This window comes from Cydia splendana, chromosome 15 (assembly GCF_910591565.1).
Source record: "Cydia splendana chromosome 15, ilCydSple1.2, whole genome shotgun sequence".
Taxonomy (NCBI): Eukaryota; Metazoa; Arthropoda; class Insecta; order Lepidoptera; family Tortricidae; genus Cydia; species Cydia splendana.
This window is the reverse complement of record NC_085974.1, coordinates 16,877,972-16,899,317: the sequence shown is the minus strand read 5'-3', so window position 1 is coordinate 16,899,317 and position 21,346 is coordinate 16,877,972. Positions and strand designations below refer to the sequence as shown.

The 21,346-nt window shown below is 38.1% G+C and overlaps 1 protein-coding gene across 1 annotated transcript in view; it reads left to right on the top strand.

Moving 5' to 3' along the window:
• LOC134797793 (potassium voltage-gated channel protein Shaw-like) overlaps positions 1-21,346 on the top strand; it is a 404,836-nt gene that overhangs the window by 234,679 nt on the left and 148,811 nt on the right. Inside the window, exons 6-7 of the mRNA XM_063770162.1 lie at positions 2,349-2,512; positions 5,350-5,500. Coding sequence (XP_063626232.1) covers positions 2,349-2,512; positions 5,350-5,500 — 315 coding nt within the window. The remainder of the gene's footprint in view (positions 1-2,348; positions 2,513-5,349; positions 5,501-21,346) is intronic.

Here is a 21,346-nt window from a genome sequence, read left to right as displayed (position 1 = left end):
AGTAACATTGCTATTTAAACTGGCTCATTCTTTTCACTGTGAGGGATTCGGTAGCTAACCGCGCTGCAAAGAAACAATGCCTTATGTTTAACAGATTAAGGTTTGAGTCGAAAATATACCTCAGAAAATTGCAACCATAACCATTAATAACGGGCCCACTGCATAAAAGATCCCTATGGGTCGAAGTGTATCCGCAAGGGCCCCCGAAAACAATAAGATAAGATAAGGGGCCCACTGATTACCGCCGGACGATATTAGCCTGTCAGTTGTTCGGAACTGTCACCTTTTGCGTTTAACTGAACTGGTAATCAGTGGACCTCTTTACTGCCATCATTTCAAACATTTTAAGTTTTTATCTGAACTCAATAATAATTTACCAGGTTCTAATTGAAAGCAGTCAACAGCGGTCGCGAATGCTAATTCGGGATCTTCACTATACAGTTTACATTATTAAATGTCACAATATCCCCGTATAGCGGCCTGCATAATACAGCAGTTAAAACCGGCTCTTAGTTTACTGTCAGTCTTTATTTAAAGTTTACTACGTATTTATTAATGTAAATTTAGCTGCAGAAATAGAACTTTTATGCAGGCATCAACTTTCTGCAGCTGACTTATTAATGGAAGCAGTTATGAAGTTGACCCAAAAAAAATTTACTAAGCTATGAGCTTCATTACATATGTTCCTTGAGTAATTATAAGCATTTCAAGCCTGGGAGGCAATAAGAAATGTGCGTCTAGTCGGGGAGGGCGGGGTACAAAGATGGCCGCCACCCGTCATCTTTAAAAAAAATCTATTCTGGTCCTGGTGGCCACTAGGGTAAGTTTGGTATCATTTTCGTATAAACCGAAGACGTAGAATTCATTGCCGGTATTATTTTTTTCAGTTTTATAGTAATTTTACAAGAAAAACGTCAAATGGTGAAACTTTAAGATTAAACTTTAAACTTCCATAACTTTAAGATATAGGAATACACTTTAAAATAAATGGATGTGGACAACTCATAGCTATCAGTAGGTACCTACCTCCTAGTATAAATTTCATTCGACAGCGCGACGTGACGTACGCGTTTGTGTTAAGTGTCATTTTGTATGGGATTTTGAGTTTTCTAAGCGTCCCATGCAAAAATTCCATGCAAAAATATACATAACGCAAACTCGAACGCTCGTTACGCTATAGAATTAAATTTATACGAGGGGTTCAGAGGACAAGATTCGTTTATATTGTTTTTTTCTTTGTTGCAAAAATTACACAGCATTATAGCAAGTACTATGCAGAATGGAATTCAAAATTATACTAATCAATAACAATAAAATTAAAGTAGGTACAGTCAGCAGCAGAAGTTGCTAAGCGGGCGAGGTGTTCAAAATTACCTTGACACGCTCTTATTCTCTTAACAATAAAGTCGCGTCAAGATCATTTTGAACACCTGGCCCGCTTACCAAATTTTGCTGCTGATTGTACTAATGCAGTGTGGAATTCTAAAGTATACAGATCACTAACAATAAAATTAAAGTACCATTTGTACATAAAATAACAAATTACAAAAAAATAACAAATTTAATAGATAACAGAAGATTCCTGTTTTAAGGTTTCTAAAGGGTCGGTAACGCGCATTTAGCACGCCTGGAGTTGCAGGCGTTCATAGGCTACGGTGACCGCTTACCATCAAACTGAATAGATGCTTGTTTGCAAACGTGTAAAAATCGACGTGGTGTAAAAAACGTGTTCATTAAAGGGTCATTCCTCAACAATCTCATTCCCCTGGCTTTACCTATTCGCAAATCCCCAGGGGATTCCGCTAAGCATATTTGGCTGTAGATGGAACTTGGCCTTAGAGGATATAACCAACGGAGACGCCATGTCTAAAATTTTCGGTACTAAATAGTCTGCCGTTTTTTGCGGGGGAGGGGCACATCAAATGTATAGGTACGTCATGTCAGATAAACGTCAGTCCATACATATGGTTGACATGTGGTTGACCATTGGCCGCCTATTTTCGACAGAGGGGAACGCCTGTTAATGGCGGCTCCATTGTTAATTACTCCGAGAACTTGGCACGGGTTTACACACGGCCCGATTCGAACTTTACGATACGTCAAATATTACGGCTAGATACGATGTAGATTAGATATGTCAGTTTTAAGAAAAGTCACTTTTGACACTGACACATCTAATCCATATCGTATCTAGCCGTAATATTTGTATCTTAAAGTTCGAATCGGGCCGACAGTCACCAAAACCGAGATGCTAATAAAACCAAATCTCATAGGAATTTGCGAACAGGTTTGGCCAGGGGAATGAGATTTTACAGGAATGAACTTAAAACTCATTTCTATTGTTACAGGTAGCCCCAAACATAATCGAGTTCATCAAATCCCCAGTAAACCTGGTGGACTTCCTGGCCACGCTGAGTTTCTACATGGACGTGGTGGTGGAACTAGCGGTTATTAGGAAAAACGTGGACCGAGCTGATATATTGGAGTTCATATCTATTATTAAAATTCTTAGGTAAGTTTAACCCTTTGGACGCTTTATTTCATAAACAAAAACGTCACTTACACGCCAAGGTTACATTAAAAACTTAATTTCTTAATTTGTAGTATCTATTATTAAAATTCACACCGGGAATTAATCGCGTATTTAAGTTTTAAGATTTACCGCCGACGTTTCGAGGACGGGGTTGTCCCCGTGGTCTCGGAGAAGACTGGCTAAAGTTGACATTAACATCTTCTAGCTTTCTAGGGAGTTTTTCGAACTTCGTTCGAAAAACGTTCAAACTGATAAACGACATCAAGTGCGGGCAGTTCGAAAAACTCGCGCGGCTAGAAGATGTTGATGTCACCTTAGCCAGTCTTCTCCGAGACCGCGGGGACAACGCCGTCCTCGAGACGTCGGAGTAAATCTTAAACCTTAAAAACGCGATTAAGTCCCGTTGTGAAATTTAATAATGTTTAAAAATCGTGAAAGTTTAAATCAGTGTTTTGTAGTATCTAGTAAAGTGTCATTCTATGGAACTTGCTAACTATGTAAACAAAAGTCACTAGTAAACTCATCAGAGACAATTTCAACATGGCGGTTTGTTTACGTAGTTAGCAAGTTCCATAGAATGACACTTTCGGTACCTAAGTACCAACACATTTATTTTCTTTCCCTTATTAGATTCTTTCTTGAATTAGTTCAACTTCCCAAGTATCACTCCATCTATTATTGGTATTGGTACTACAATCAAGAACCAATCACAACTGGCCACTTAGCACACAGTTGCAGTTGCAATTTTCTCTTCACACACAGCTGGCACGTGTGCAGCACGTGACGGCCATTGAGTATATTCAGAAACAGAGGTACCGTAAAATGGGGTGAGTAGGGTCAAAACTGAAATTCAAACCTCGATAACATTTTATTTTTACATATGAAAAATGAATGGTGTATATAATAAGTGTTCCGGACGTTTGTATTTTAGTTTTTATTTTAAATGGGTAGTTCCATTTCATAACTTTGACGATAAAGAGGAAAACCCACCTCACCCCGTAGTGCCTCGTATTTGGGGTGAGAGGGGTTTTCATACAAAGTTGATTTTGGAAGATTGTTGGATCGATTTTTTTTTATTATGCGTATTACTATAGCTCCATTCATAACCCACCTCTCCCCGCGAAACCTACTCACCTCTTTTACGGTATATAATAATCTAAAATCAATTCATAGTGCAATGGGGCCTTAACGAGAATGTCGCTTTTAAGTACCAGGCGTGTCTCACTCCGCGATTTCGTCGCTTTGCTACAGGTAGCTAATATTACATCCGTTCCACACCAATTATGGTGGCTAGCCATAAGCCGCGCATGGCGCTGTCTCCACCTAGCGGCCATATTATCTGTCCTGATCGTAACAGACGCGTTTTGTTAGAGAGTGAGTCTTCTGTACCTAGTACTATTATTTATTCTGTGCTTTTACGCTTCAGAATGCTTGTATAGCAGATACCTCAATCAAATGCGTAAAGCTCGAGAATATACTGCCAATTATTCAAATCACGAAATATTCCATTTGATAAACAACATTTGCTTTCTCATTATTTGCAGGAGAATGACATTTCGTAAGCGACATTCTCATATCGTTCATATGATTAGATATCATTATAAAAATTAAATCTGTTCAACATGAGTGACAATTATTGTTTTAAAAATATCTTATGACTCTAAAATAGCGGTCGGCAAGAAGCGGCCCACGAACCTCTCGCTTGCGGCCCGCGAGCCTCCCTGGCTATTTTGTATGTAATATTGACAAACGGCAATGTTTGCTAAAGTCACAAATATTACCAAAGTGCGCCCCGCGTCAACTTCGTTAACTACTATGTGGCCCTTGGCTGCTAAAAGGTTGCCGACAGCTGCTCTAAAAGATTATTGAAAGTTTAAAATTCACAGTTTTTATTACAGGTATAAAATTGTTTTTTTTTTTCAACAAAGACATTAACTTTTGTTCAGACTATTAACGTATCATGTTCGCGGTCCATTAGCTAGCAGGATGTTATTTGTTGTCGGCCATTATTGTTTAGAAATTTCCTCTTTGTTACCTGAATGAAAGATTCTTGGGCCTTTTTCTTTCTAAGTATTGTGAACTGTAAAAATATGGGCTTATGTCATTGAATTAAGAACTATGGGATATATTTTTAGGTAAGTTGTCTACACCCATATTTTTACAATTGACTGTACCTACATTGCCCTCTCACCTCTCTCCTCTGATGATGTATCCTTTCAATTCAATTATTGAATCATCAGCTACAAAAGTGAAGTTTTCCATGCGATTTCGCAATTCACTGTACTTAGTGAGGGAGGGAAGTTCCAAGAATTTTTCATTAAATAAAAAAATGGTATACCTTCAGATTCTTAGCACAGGCTTTGTTATCTCATAGAGAGCTCAATCTAACTAAGGTTTCGTCCTACATAAAATGTGCACAATTTTTTTTTCATATTGACGATGCGTTGCAGATGACATCTATAAGTCTTGAAATTCATTTGAAATACCATCATCTCAAAATTTAAAATAAAACAAACATACAAACTCAGTTCTGGAACCGGGAATTCCCATTTCGTCCCATCAAGTTTTCATGTGATTTTTTCCATCCTTTCCTATTTCTCGTCCGTTCTTTGATTTTTGATTTGATTTGATTAAAATCTGTAATAAGTCAATACAAAAAACACAAATCGTTCCGTATCGTAAGTCCCGACTTACTTGTACTTGTACGAGTTATGAACTCTTATAGAAATAAAAGAAAGTTCCAAGTTTAAAAGCTCAAAACCTTGGGTTGGGTCTTACGAGGATAATACTTCCATATTTTGTTTCATTGTCACCAGGCTCTTCAAGTTAACCAGGCACAGCCCTGGACTCAAGATTCTGGTGCACACCTTCAAAGCGTCTGCCAAGGAGCTGACTCTTCTGGTGTTCTTCCTTGTGCTGGGTATCGTCATCTTCGCTAGTCTCGTCTACTATGCGGAGAAGTCTCAGGTTTGTAGTTTATTTTTTTGTTACTTCCTACCAAAAGGGTAACATTCGTTGAGAATTAATGGCATAAACGAGTCTAAAACCGGGTAAAATAATTAATATTTAATCGGGTTGAACCCGTTGATGACCTTAATTGTGTGTACAAAACGCGAGAGTTTAAAGTGATATATTCGTTGAGAAACCAGCCTTAATGGAAACCGACAGCTAAAAATATATCTTTTGTATGAAATGTCACTATATAAATGGTCATAAAAAAATCCGTCTGGGAGCGCGGTGAGCGCATGTCAGCCTACTGGCTTCTTGCACCGTATGTGGTGCGCGGCACCTGTAGGTTTTCCATAACCCGGTGCTTCCATTTTAAAGTATTGGTAAGGAGTGTTTTTTTTTTTGGTTACGTACATTTTGCTATTAGTACTTTTTATAAAATGTTTCATTACGCAAAACCTGACTTCGTTTATATCCTGGCGGGCTATGGTTTGGTGTCTCAACAATACACATTAAGTAAGATCACCTTACCCTGCAACCATTATATTTTGAGCAATCTCCCAGTTTTCCATATGTAAGCCGATTATGACCTCTTGCGCCCTTTTCCCGCCTATCTCTCGTCTGCAGTCGTAACGCAGGTCCAAATACGTAAACTTCGCAAAGATAACGGTCCGAAACTGGGTCAAACGAGTCTTGTAGTCCATTCACTTATGAGTAAATATTTGCGAAGTTTTGTTTCAAGCGAGCTAGCATAAGTTGGACTTTAAAATTCATATAATACATTAAAGGCGTCCAAGTTAGCGCGGATGCACTCAGTGGGCGCACACATTCGGATGCCAGTGTAGGCAAAATCCGTCGCATGCGTGCGCGCCAGTTAGCGTTGCTCATACAATTTTTCGTTAACCCGCTCACCCAGACAGACAGTCAGACAGTGGCGGATTTGCAGTGCTGGCCGCCCTAGGCCCTAGGCCCTGTAGTAATTAGCCGACCCTTTCTCAGCACCCATGTATAGACTACCGCCTTGCTGCCGCCCCTATTATCTTGCAGCTCTAGGCCCGGGGCTACTGGGCCTTAGGGCAAATCCGCCACTGGCGTCAGACAGCGGACGCCCTTACACAACACTAATTTCGGTTATTTATTTCTGGTCACAAAATAAGCACTAAAAATGACCACACGAACTTAACCGCTGCCAAACAATCAAGTTTACACTCTTTTTCAAAACGACATTCTGACATAACATGCATTTTACGCATATTCTAGTGTTATGGGGGCTGTACGCACTGGTCGAGAGACCCCGAGATAGGCCGAGTACGAGTGTGTGCATGCTGCTGCCTTCTCGTCTCATTATTCCTTGTCTCGTCTCGAGCTTCTCCGATTGGATCGGAGCGGTGTCGAGACTCTCGGCGAGAGGCTCTCGATGAGTGTGTACAGCCGACATTATAACTATTACAAAACTATTGTTTTCATAAAAAAAATTTAGCAACGAAATCCATTACGAGAGGGATAAAATGTTATTATTTTATAAAATGTTAATATTTTAGCATGTCCTTTTAACTTGCCGTTGTTTTGTTTGCGGAGGTTTGCGTTAGGAATAAGAGCCGTGTTATGATTGTTCGCCTTATGAGCCATGAGTGGCCAGGGAAACATAACGTTGACCCCAATATCTCTGGACACCCTTTTGGAACAACCAGGGTAGTTTAGGAAAACTTTACTTGCCGTCCGTAGGTAAATGTGTAATTATTTTCTTGTTCTAATTTATATTAAAAATCCCAATCGCTCGTTTATTATCAGCAGACTATCTTTTAGTTCTTGTAAGAGTCAATGTAATACGAAAATAAAAAGTAATTCTTAAGGGGCCCACTGATTAACAGTTCGCCGGACGGTATCGGCCTGTCAGTTATTCGGAACTGTCAAATTTTGTTCTAACTGACAGACCGATACCGTCCGGCGGACTGTTAATCAGTGGGCCCCTTTAGATTAATCACAATTTATACGAGTAAAAATGGTATGACTTTTTTTAATACATAACATGTTTATTTGTTTTCTATAATATGTAATGTAACCTACTAAATATAATTTTTTTTTTCGTATTTTAGTTTTTACGGCTGATTGTAGTGATCGTCTAACACTATTGGTTCTCACGAAATGCTATAAAGATTCGTCTCATAAGGCATCTTGCTCGCACTTGTTGGTACTCGAGATGTCTGATGACATGAGTCAAGGTCGTGTCACAATAACAACAAAACCCTATCAAATTATTCTAGCAGAATTGGCCCCATTTCGTTCTGTCTTGTTGTTATTATTACAGCGTTTATTGCCTTCAATACTTCTCGTTATAATAACACGTTTTTCGACTGCACATAATTGCCTGTCAATTCTGCTTCGACTGTACCATTCTCTATATCAAAATTAAACTGTATTTTCCTAGTGATTTTTCAAAATTAAACTGTATGCAAAGGTATTACGGCTTAAATTGCATTTTAATGAGATATGAGTCGGGGAAATGATTGAAAAGCTGTTTCAGGCCACTGCTTGTGAATACGAATAACAAAGTCTTTTAATATCAAAATGCTGTAACTACAATTTTGAAGTACATCCGATTTTAAACCTTGAACTTCTAGAATAGGGTTTATAATTGCATGAGGTATTGCAGATAATGTGTGCTTGTGATACAAAAGGAACGTCAGCAGCAATAAGTTATCGTTTGAGTTGAGATCTTGTTGTTCTCTTTGATCTTTGATACGTTCACTTTCAATTCAATTCAATTCAATTTCATTTTCGTTCAGTTCAATTTTGCACAAGGGTCTCGAAGGGGAAAGAAAAAAACAGCGAGTTTAATTTTATTTTAAACAAACATAATGTAAATCTAGCAGAAATGTCTCCACACAAATCCTATCATAATACATTTTATTAGCATACCTGTGCTAGAGTAAAGGTGACAGTCCATTTCCAACCGCAGCTGCACTACTGTCAATTTTACTATGGAAATTGACAGTAACAGCGACGCGTTCAGTACCAGAAGTGCAGCTGCGGTCAGAAATGGAATGTTACCCTTAGACCAAGAAGTCTGCAGAAATTTTGACAGCACACGCAGTGCCAGTGTTATTTATACGTCATAATTTTATAGAAGTTTGACGTTTAAAATAACACCTGCACTTCGTGTGCTGTCAAAATCTCTGCAGACTTTTCTTGGTTTAACTCTAACTGGGGGCACGAATACTAACAACTACCTAATTGACATTTATTATTAAAGTTTATTGATGTATACATATTTATGCATGTGCTTATTGGAAATCCTGTATTATTGTAAACTAGCTGTGCCCGCGGCTCCGCCCGCGTGGAATTCGGTCTGTGTCAGTAAGCGGCTAATTTCTAATCCTAATTTCTCTCCCTCTCCCCTGGAGGCGGAATTTGAAGTAGGTAAAGTTGACAGATGGATATGCTAGAGGACTGTAGTCCAGATAAAATATTTTACAATTAGGTAGGTACCACTAAATAAAACTACACTCCAAAGTCAATAATTTTTTCGCCCTTATTTAAATTTTACACGTGATTTAAACGACAGAGTAGGTAGTAGGTGTATATCGGACGATACAGTAAGCCGTAAGGTATAAGCGCGCGAGCGAAAGCGAAGCGGCCTGCCTGTGGCTAGACCGCCACTCACCGTGGTCTTCTTCAGACTCCTGAGGAAGACACGTGCCCCTTGTAACCTCAATGCGTTGCGAGACTTTCGGGAATAATTCGATTGTTTTCGGGAATGCATGGTAATGCGTATAAAATGCGAGTCCCAAATCATTTGACTCCACAAACGACCAGTCCCGGATTAAGATATCTTGATGCCCTAAGCATTTCTAGACCATGGTGCCCCCTCTCCCTAAGGTCATCAAGATTACATTGATTTTTTTTGGTAAATTGAGTGACGTTCATTGCCGCATTACAGCTGAGAATGGAAATTAATCACATCATTTTATCACGACAATTGACAGTGCCGCAGCAGTAACGTTGCAACAGGGGACCTAATGCTGCTGCAGTCGCCACCCGAATGTCACCTTTATCACATCTTAGAATGTCATTGAAAACGCGAGCGAAGCGAGCGCGAAAATTTTTTGATATAAAAACGCAATTTTATAGACAGTTGTACATTTTTACTTTTAGTATGGAAATCAGTCACATCATTTTATCACGAAAATTGACAGTGCTGCAGCAATAACGTTGCAACAGAGTAATACTGCTGCAGTCGCCATAGCTCAGAAAGTGATTGAAAACGCGAGCGAAGCGAGCGCGAAAATTTTTCGATATAAAAACGCAATTTGATAGACAGAGTTGTACATTTTTACTTTTAGTATGGAAATCAGTCACATCATTATATCACGAAAATTGACAGTGCTACAGCAGTAACGTTGCAACGGAGTAATGCTGCTGCAGTCGCCATATCTTAGAAAGTGATCGAAAACGCGAGCGAAGCGAGCGCGAAACTTTTTCGATATAAATAGGCAATTTGATAGACAGTTGTACATTTTTACTTTTAGTATGGAAATTAGTCACATCATTTTATCACGAAAATTGACAGTGCTGCAGCAGCAACGTTGCAACAGAGTAATGCTGCTGCAGTCGCCATATCTTAGAAAGTTATTGAAACGCGAGCGAAGCCAGCGCGAAAATTTTTCGATATAAAAACGCAATTTGATAGACAGTTCCACATTTTTACTTTTAGTATGGAAATCAGTCACATCATTTTATCACGAAAATTGACAGTGCTGCAGCAGTAACGTTGCAACAGAGTAATGCTGCTGCAGTCGCCATATATTAGAAAGTGATTAAAAACGCGAGCGAAGCGAGCGCGAACATTTTTCGATATAAAAACGCAATTTGATAGACAGTTGTACATTTTTACTTTTAGTATGGAAAGCAGTCACATAATTTTATCACGAAAATTGACAGTGCTACAGCAGTAACGTTGCAACAGAGTAATGCTGCTGCAGTCGCCATATCTTAGAAAGCAATAGAAAACGCGAGCGAAGCGAGCGCGAAAATTTTTCTATATAAAAACCCAATTTGATAGACAGTTAGACAGTTGTACATTTTTACTTTTAGTATGGAAGTCAGTCAGATCATTTTATCACGAAAATTGACAGTGCTGCAGCAGCAACGTTGCAACAGAGTAATGCTGCTGCAGTCGCCATATCTTAGAAAGTTATTGAAAACGCGAGCGAAGCGAGCGCGAACATTTTTCGATATATTATTAATTTATTAAATCAACATAATTATTCAATTATTTTTGTTGATATCCGTGTCTTCTAAACTTAGAGTTAATTTGGCAAAATCTTTCCTCGGTGGCTTATTCATGTCACAATGTATTAAATTCAGCTCCATCTGTTAGTTTACCAGGGTACTCAATAGTGGTAGCACATATTTGAAAAAAGTTTGCCCCTCCTTCCTAAGTAGCGCCATACGATTCAGGGGTAAACTTAAGTCAATCGAGTATTGTGGCTACCCCCCCTTTTTAGGGTTGAATTTTTATAGCCTATAACCTGGCCGGGGATTTTCTCGACAGATTAGTAAAGTTTTCATCAAAATCCGTTCAGCCGTTTTCACGTGATGCGCGTTCAAATAAACAGACAAACAGATAAACAGATAAACAGACAAACAGACAAAAATTCTAAAAACTTTTGGAACGTGTTCTGTTATCGATTCTAAGTATCCCTAGCCGACTTTTTTTCAAATATCTTCCATGTACAGACTTTCGACCGTCTTCAGCTTTATTATATGTATAGACAAGTTCAATATCGTGTCTAATATCGAGCCTCTTAAATAAATAAATAAATAATAAATAAATAATAAATAAATAAATAAAGCGGTGGTGGCCGAGTGGATATGACGCCCGACTTTCAATCCGGAGGTCGCGGGTTCAAATCCTGGCTCGTACCAATGAGTTTTTCGGAACTTATGTACGAAATATCATTTGATATTTACCGCTAGCTTTTCGGTGAAGGAAAACATCGTGAGGAAACCTGCACACATCTGCGAAGAAATTCAAAGATGTATGTGAAGTCCCCAATCCGCATTGGGCTAGCGTGGGGACTATAGCCCAAGCCCTCTCGCGCATGAGAGGAGGCCTGTGCCCAGCAGTGGGACGTATATAGGCTGAATTATTATTATTTTTTAAATAAATAAATATTATATCGACATTCTTACACAAATTGACTAAGTCCCACGGTAAGCTCAAGAAGGCTTGTGTTGTGGGTACTCAGACTTTAAGTATTTGTATATACAAATACTTAAATACATAGAAAACATCCATGACTCAAGAACAAATATCTGTGCTCATCATACAAATAATTGCCCTTACCGGGATTCAAACCCAGGATCATCGGCTTCGCAGGCAGGGTCACTACCCACTAGGCCAGACCGGTCGTCTCTTAAGGTAAAAAACTTTAATACTTACCATTACTTTAGTCTTCGTGCCCCGAGTTAGCACAGATATGTTTATTAGACTGTGACGTTTAGCGTCGCATGAAGTAGGTAGATTGCAAAATGAGACGAAAGAAAACTAACCAGAGTAAATTTTACGAAATATAATTTAAAAAAAATAAAAAAAACTAAAGGAAAGACAAGGTCGTGGATCTTTTCTGAGCTGGCAATTAACAGTGGTGAAACGAGTCCTTGATAGGGGTCACTTCCCTGCACTACGTCGCAGAACGTCGAACTTGGAGGTGGCCGTCTTCAAAAAAAGGGTTCCGGATCCAGCACGGGAACCTTCCGGAACGAAGCGGAGCATGCGAATTCAGGTTGGTAGGTTCCGACTCCAACCCCAGACTTGGTCCCTGGAATTCCGGTAAAAATGGCCATTTCAAGAAAAGTCCAATTTTGTACAAGTGACTGCGACATCCGGATTTTAGGCCAAATTAATGCGCTAATGAGAAAGTAGGCTGGTGTAGTGAACCCCAAAGAATTAAAAGGTGATCAATGATGTGGCAGTCACAAGTAGAATCATCATTTTAAATTTAAAACAAAGAAGAAAGTGAAGTTAAATTTACTAAATGTACTTCTACAACTAAAAGCTTTATTAATGCATGTCAACTACAATTTGGCATGTAATTTTATACATTTAAATTAGAATTAAGCCTAACTTTGATTATAATCTACAAGATTTTTATAAGGTGGGTAGACTCATATTTCCAGAAGGTTCGAGAAGCTTGTTATTTCCAGCGTTATTTTTATAGGAAAATTACAGTTAATAAGCAGATAGTGATAGCCAAATGTACCCAGAAAGAACTAAATGAAAATGTGATGGCAAGAAGAAAATGATTCCTTAATTTACTACTATGAAAGTTACCTTTCTCTTAAAACTACAAAATATTCAAAACACTCACCCTATTTGGGGAAATACTGGAACTTAACACATTTAATATTAGAATAAATTTTACACCATATTAAAAATTTGTCACATCATGACTGTAAAATTGTATCTTTGAATTTAGTCGATTTGACCTCTCGCTGTCAAAGCCGTGGTAGAAATGTCTCGGACGCGTATGTGTCTCATTAGCTGGCCGGTTCACATCGCTTATCGCGAGCCGGGTGACGTAGTCCTTTGTATTCGCATCTAGTTTTACCTAATAGCAAATGCAGTCGTCAATTCTGTTTGTTCGTAGATTTATTTTGTATATATTAGTTTTCAAGGTTTTTGTGTATATTTTTTTAGATAATAAGTATGAAATGTGTATTATAGTAGTTTATAGTTATATTTAGGTTTAAGTTTATTTCTTATTTTGTAGAATTTTAATTGGAAATAACGGTAAACCGTTACATACCCCTCTTTTTAGGTTAGGGTTTTTGCTAGGAAAACCCGCTATTTCTGTTGTCTACTCAATAGATACACTAGTCATCATTCAGGCTTCAATCTCAACATACACCTCCTCTTCATACATGCATCACACAGCCAAATAAGCAATAAACATTTCTATATATGTTTTTGCGTCCTAGCAGATTGAGTATTATACTTACGATTGTATAAATACTCTCATGTATTTATTAATGGTTCTTAAATATATTAATCACTAACCTCAGTGGTCTAGATCATACTACAGGCTGTTTAGAAGACCTGATAGCCTACTGATAGGCCTGAAATTCACAAACCGGTAGAGGTTTACAAAGTATAAATAATCTAATCTAACAGTTAGTGTATTTAGAGTATGTGCCAGCGCTTATACGTCAGTTTCATGAGGCTAGTGAATAAATTTAGACAGTTAATGTAGAAATCGTACATAGGGGACTACTTAATCATATTAAACTTTGTAGTTGGTGATCTTAAAATCTTTAACATGCCAGTTACCTATATTCCTCCCTTGCATGTCTTCTAGTTCGTATACTAAATTAGACTTTTTAGCAACGATCTTACATGGACAATACTTCGGTGCAAGTTTCTTCGCAAACATGTTGTTTTTGTCGCTAAGGTAGAACGTTTTTTTCCAAATAGTATCGCCAACTTTAAAATCATGATCTTTACGGCGTAGGTTATAGTGTTCGCTATTCCTAGTATGGGCTTGCACTAGAGAAGATTGAACCTTATCAAAAAATTTCCGCAAATGACCTAGATTCTCTGCATATTCATCTCTAGGTGTAAATATTATGTCGTCATCTAATTCTGGGTCAATATAGTGTAAACCGCTAGTGACCAATTCCCGTCCATGAACGAGAAACGCGGGGGTGTATTTTGTTACCTCATTACTGGATGTGTTCATAGCGAATTGAATTTTAGGTAGATTGCAGTCCCAGAACCTATGGTCGTTTTCAATGTAGGATGATACTGCTGTAATAATCACTTTGTTGTATCGTTCTACTGTGTTCACTTGCGGAGTATATTTAGGCGTAAATCTTACGTTAGGGACATTGTAGTCATTAAACAATTTCTTTAACACGTTACTTGTGAACTGCTTTCCATTGTCCATAAGAACAGTACTAGGCACGCCGTGAACTAGGAAAACTTTTTCCTCGATTAACTTAGCTATTATCTCGGAGGTTGCGCGACGAATGGGAAATAATAAACAGTACTTCGAGAAACAGCATGTCACAACAAATATAAAAGTGTTCTGTTTTCTCGATGGGGGTAGGGGACCTATGAGATCCATGCTTAACATTTGAAAAGGGCGTGAGCAGTCTTTAGGACGGCCCATAATGCCTAGAGTAGCATGAGTAGCATGCTTGTGAGCACAGCAAATATCACAATTAGAAACAAATTTAACTACATCGCGATGCATGTCCTGCCAGAAGTAGTTTAAAGAAAGCCGTTTATGTGTTTTATATATGCCAAAGTGGCCAGCGGTAGGTTCTGAATGATTTTTACTAATAATGTCGAGTCTAAATTCGAGGGGAATGACTTCTTTCCACTCGAACTCTCGAGTTAAAGGATTTAGACTTTTTTTAAACCTAAATAGTCTGCCGTTAGTTACTTTGTAATTTAAAAATGAAGTAGGAGTGTTTTGGCAACCGTTGTAAATATTTAGATACCACGAGTCGCTTGTAGAATAAAACATGTCAGGACTAGTTGGGATCTCATCAATCTCGGCAATAGCAACAGAACGGGAGAGACTGTCTGGTACTACATTTTCTGAGCCACGACGATGCTTGATCTCAAAGTTGAATGAGGACATACGAACTCCCCAACGGGCTAAACGACCCGTGGGATTATTTAGATTTAGAAACCACTTAAGTGACGAGTGATCGGTATACACGACGAACTTTTTGCCGTTCTCCAAGTAGCACCTCCAGTGTTCAATCGCTGTAAGTACTGCAAGTGCCTCTCGTTCTGTTGCGCTGTAGTTACGCTCTTGGTTAGAGAGAGACTTACTCATGTACGCTATAACCTTCTCTTGATTGTCTATGACCTATGTCAGGACCGCACCCACGCCGTAATCGCTCGCATCTGTATGCACTTGGAACGGCTGCGTATAATCCGGGCACGACAATATAGGAGAAGATACTAAGGCTTCCTTTAGCGTACGGAAGGCGACTTCAGCATCGGTAGACCAGTTAAAAGGGGGTGAGTTTTTAGCTTGTGAAGTAAGTTTATTTAGAGGTGCAGCTATAGAACTGAAATTTGGAATAAAACGGCGATACCATGATGCCGTTCCAATAAACCGACGAACTTCCTTGCGATTAGTAGGAGTTGGATAGTTAATGATTGCCTCAATCTTTTCTGGGTTCGGTTGTAGTCCATTTCCATCTACTACATATCCTAAATAACTCAGTCTATTTCTGAAGAATTGACACTTTTGGTAACCAATGGTTAAGTTTGCCATTTTAAGTTTCTCTAGAACTCTAACTAATAGGGAGATATGTTCTTCAAAGGTCGATGAGACAATGATAATGTCGTCGATGTAGACAAAGACTTTATGCTCAAAATCAGGCCCATAGAACAACATATCAACCAGTCGTTGTTGCGTCGCTGGAGCATTGGTTAAGCCAAAGGGCATAGAAACAAACTGAAAGGTACCACGCGAAGGAATATAAAACGCCGTTTTACACCGGTCTTCTTCCTTAATAGGAATTTGCCAAAAACTCTTTGACAAGTCTAAACTAGAGAGATATTTAGCGTCACGCAGATTGTCGAGTATCTCAGAAATGTATGGAATACTGTAAGCATCCTTGATGGTAACTGCATTCAATTTACGGCTATCTAAGCAGAATCTCATTTCGCCATTTTTTTTAGGTGTCAACAGAACAGGGGACGACCAAGGGCTCTCGCAAGGTTCTACCACGTTTTCATGCAACATTTCATCAAGCTGAGTGTTTAGTATTCTTTGTTTTTCAGGAGACATTCTGTAGTATCTTTGTCGAACAGGAACAGCATTACCGGTATCTATATTGTGAGCAATTAGAGAAGTGCGGCCTAGACCACGTTCTTCATATGACATGTTACGAAACTGCGCAGTGATATGATCAGCCGTAACTTTTTGCTCAGGCGAAAGATGATCATAGTCACATAAGTGTGTAGGTTGAGGGTCTAGTGATAGAGAGGCTAATTTATCAACATCCCTAGGTAAAATTACGGAATCTAGTTTTTTAGGAAACAATTCGAAAATTCTCCAGAAGTCCATGCCTAATATCAAGGAGTTTTCGACTTCTGGTACGACGTAGGCCTTCAAGATGTGGGTTTGATCTAAGAACGAGACAGGCAGATTGATCATACCAATATTGTTTAGTCTATGCCTGCCAGCTGCGAATAAATTTATCGTAACCGTACTGTTGAGCTTGAAACCCGCATCCAAGAAAACTTTATGATAGTCATTACCTAGAATTGTATAACCACTACCCGTATCTAACAAACCATGGATAGTTTTACCATTAATCTGAACTGAGACATACGGTCTGTTATGTATATTATCTGAATCGTGGATTGCAGTGACTGAATAGCAAGTGAAAAATTTAGATATGAAGTTGAGCCAAGATTTCCACTCTGAATCACTAAAGTTTTCACTAGATTTTTTAGAAAGATTATGTACACTACAATCCACTGAATTTAGTTTTTTGCATCTTTAGGATTACAGGATTTACAATCAGGATAGCGTACACCTTTATAGCCACATTTAAAACAGATAGGGAAGTGTGGCTGTTTGCATTCTTTCAAAGAGTGTGTATCAGTGCGACACCTAGGACAGTACTTACGCGAGTTACTAGCAGTGTTGACATTTTTTGTACTGTTTGCTGTCGCTTGTACAGCATTAGTAGTAGTAGGCTTTTCCTCTGTAGTTTTAGATTTGTTGTAGTTGTAAGAGCTCGAGTAGTTAGGATATTTGTTTTGATTATAGTAGTTTTTCTGTTTTTCATTTGAATTTGTATTTTGGTAGTTTTTATTTGTGTAGTAGATATTATTTTTATGATATTTAGTGTAGGCAAATTCTGGGGCTAGAGTCTCAGAAGTCACCCTAGGCGGTTCATGAAACAAGGATAAGCGTGACTGAATGTCCTCATAGTTTGTGCAAAGGGTTTTTAATGTCTTTAGGTCCTTGATCTCAGGTGAAGCGGCTAGGGTGCTGGCATAACATGGCCGGATGTTATGTAAGATAATTTCGAGTTTTTCTTCCTCAGACAACGGTTTAACCAATCGCGAAAACATGCCATGCATAATAGACAAGTAAATAGAAATGTTTTCTTGTTCCCCTTGCGTACGATATTTTATTTCATTAGTCAGGCGATTGTCGTAATTCTTTGGACTAAAGTCTTTTTTTAATAGGACGACGACATCGTCCCAGCTTTGAAAACTTTCTTTATTGCAACGGAACCAATGTAATGCGTCATCAGTGAAAATCTCGTAGGCAAACTTCAATACACGATCCTTTGATATATTCCTAACCTCTACGAATTCTTCAACTCTTTGAATGAAAGAAAAAACGCAGGCTTTTCCAGAGTACTTTAGTTTTGCCAAGTCAGAAGTCAGGTTACGATCACAGTGGAGTACCGCCGTAGCTTCAGGTTCCAAAACTGAGACTGCATTTGCATTTGAGGTTGATGCCGGCCTCAACGTCGTAATTTCTTTGTATTGGTTGTTAAAGGTAGTGCAATAATTTTTGTGCTGGTCAACTAACGTGGCACTAACGTTTGAGATACGCCTTAATCTGTGATATATGTGGTGTAGTAGATTTTCGGTACGCAAGAACAGGGTCTTATCAAATTTAGATTTGAGGGATGCTAGCATCGTTTGGGATTTTGTTAGACTGTCTTTAACAGCATCAAGGTCAACCGCAGGCTCTAAATGTGATTCCAAAATGTCCTCAGGAGGTATGGCCAATTTTACTATCTGGCTTCGGAGGTCCTGCACCGAACCAGTTGAACCACCTCTAAGGATCACCTCATATTCAAGCTCAGCTTTTTGTAGTGGCAAATATTTAATTGGGTACGACATGTTTAAATCTTAACGTAAAAAGTGTGTGTTTTGATTACAATTGATTAAAAAGCAGTTAGGTTTAGTTGCTAAGTAAGTGGAATGTGAGATACGATAGAATTTTAAAATTATTTTAAATCGGAATAAGTGAAGTGTAGTGTTTTTTTTTTTTTAAACAAGAATTTTGCTATAACTATATGAAGTGAGAAACTGACAACCACGTACCAAACAACTGCTCAAATCAGACTTAAAAACTAGATGAATTACAAGTGCTAATATTAGAAAGCCACCAACACCAATGAAAACCAAGAGGAGAAAAAGGCCAAGGACTTGCTTCAATAATGCACAGCTCAGAAATAACCAGTATGGGCGCCAATGTGACGTTTAGCGTCGCATGAAGTAGGTAAATTGCAAAATGAGACGAAAGAAAACTAACCAGAGTAAATTTTACGAAATATAATTTAAAAAAAATAAAAAAAACTAAAGGAAAGACAAGGTCGTGGATCTTTTCTGAGCTGGCAATTAACAGTGGTGAAACGAGTCCTTGATAGGGGTCACTTCCCTGCACTACGTCGCAGAACGTCGAACTTGGAGGTGGCCGTCTTCAAAAAAAGGGTTCCGGATCCAGCACGGGAACCTTCCGGAACGAAGCGGAGCATGCGAATTCAGGTTGGTAGGTTCCGACTCCAACCCCAGACTTGGTCCCTGGAATTCCGGTAAAAATGGCCATTTCAAGAAAAGTCCAATTTTGTACAAGTGACTGCGACATCCGGATTTTAGGCCAAATTAATGCGCTAATGAGAAAGTAGGCTGGTGTAGTGAACCCCAAAGAATTAAAAGGTGATCAATGATGTGGCAGTCACAAGTAGAATCATCATTTTAAATTTAAAACAAAGAAGAAAGTGAAGTTAAATTTACTAAATGTACTTCTACAACTAAAAGCTTTATTAATGCATGTCAACTACAATTTGGCATGTAATTTTATACATTTAAATTAGAATTAAGCCTAACTTTGATTATAATCTACAAGATTTTTATAAGGTGGGTAGACTCATATTTCCAGAAGGTTCGAGAAGCTTGTTATTTCCAGCGTTATTTTTATAGGAAAATTACAGTTAATAAGCAGATAGTGATAGCCAAATGTACCCAGAAAGAACTAAATGAAAATGTGATGGCAAGAAGAAAATGATTCCTTAATTTACTACTATGAAAGTTACCTTTCTCTTAAAACTACAAAATATTCAAAACACTCACCCTATTTGGGGAAATACTGGAACTTAACACATTTAATATTAGAATAAATTTTACACCATATTAAAAATTTGTCACATCATGACTGTAAAATTGTATCTTTGAATTTAGTCGATTTGACCTCTCGCTGTCAAAGCCGTGGTAGCAATGTCTCGGACGCGTATGTGTCTCATTAGCTGGCCGGTTCACATCGCTTATCGCGAGCCGGGTGACGTAGTCCTTTGTATTCGCATCTAGTTTTACCTAATAGCAAATGCAGTCGTCAATTCTGTTTGTTCGTAAATTTATTTTGTATATATTAGTTTTCAAGGTTTTTGTGTATATTTTTTTAGATAATAAGTATGAAATGTGTATTATAGTAGTTTATAGTTATATTTAGGTTTAAGTTTATTTCTTATTTTGTAGAATTTTAATTGGAAATAACGGTAAACCGTTACAAGACATAGAAATTAAATTCGGCCGAGTGAATCCGCCGGTATTAATATTAATAAAAAAAACTTTCATAATACAGAACAAAGCTTAATGTACGATATTCGTCTAATATTTATGTTTACCCAAATAAAGATTTTTATTAAGAAAGTATTTAAAAATAACTTAAAAACTATTCTTACTTTTAAAACAATCGTTTTTAATAGGTAATTTGTTAGAATAAAATATTTTATTAAATATAGAAACACGTAACTACTCCATACATAATTAACACAAACAATAACAATTAAATATAAACTGTTCTCTAATTTCCATACTTTTCGATGTTTCCAACAAAAATAAAAACTAATGTTTCTTAAGGGCAAAAGAAAGCTCGAAGATTCCAATAAATATTACAAGCCAATAACTTATACAAAAATATTTATCCTAATCTCTGCTAAATCTTTAAAAAATGGACTTTAATCCTATTGACATAAGGATGCATATGTACTTCGGCCACAAAAAGGCACGCATGTTTACTTTAACACTCAGTGTAATACACTACGTGACATTATAAAGGTCTCTTGGGCGTCTGGAGGCAGTTTATAGCTGACACGTTTCCACTGTGTCACGGCAAAAATTGTTTAGAAATGTTAAACTGCGATCTAAATCTAAAAATTCTTTTAAAAACTGGCCAAGTGCGAGTCGGGCTCGCTCACGAAGGGTTCCGTACCATTAAGCAAAAAACGGCAAAAAATCACGTTTTTTGTATGGGAGCCCCACTTAAATATTAATTATATTTTGATTTTATTGCCAATTTGTTGTTATGGCGGCAACAGAAATATATCTGTGAAATTTTCAACTGTCTAGCTATCACGGTTCATGAGTTACAGCCTGTACCAGACAGACGGACGGACAGACGAACAGACGGACAGACGGACAGACGAACAGACGGACATACGGACAAACGGACAGACGGACAGCGGAGTCTTAGTAATAGGGTCCCGTTTTTACCCTTTGGGTACGGAACCCTAAAAAGATTTAAACAGATTTCATTACTTGTGAATACCGTCTCTAAGGAAAGACTGTCTACAAGCTCTTTCGTAGCTTTTAACTATTGCGTTTGTATACATATACTCCACTTACGTGATAGAGCAACCCGTCGGTAGAGCAAAAGGAGTGAAGCTTTTCCGCACACAAACGACTAATGTCAGTATACGATTTTTTGCACCATAATTAGTGCAAGGTTTTTGACAGAGGGGTATGTTACTGAAAGGCTAGTCCAGTTATCTACAATACATATGGTATCGGCCTTATACATATTT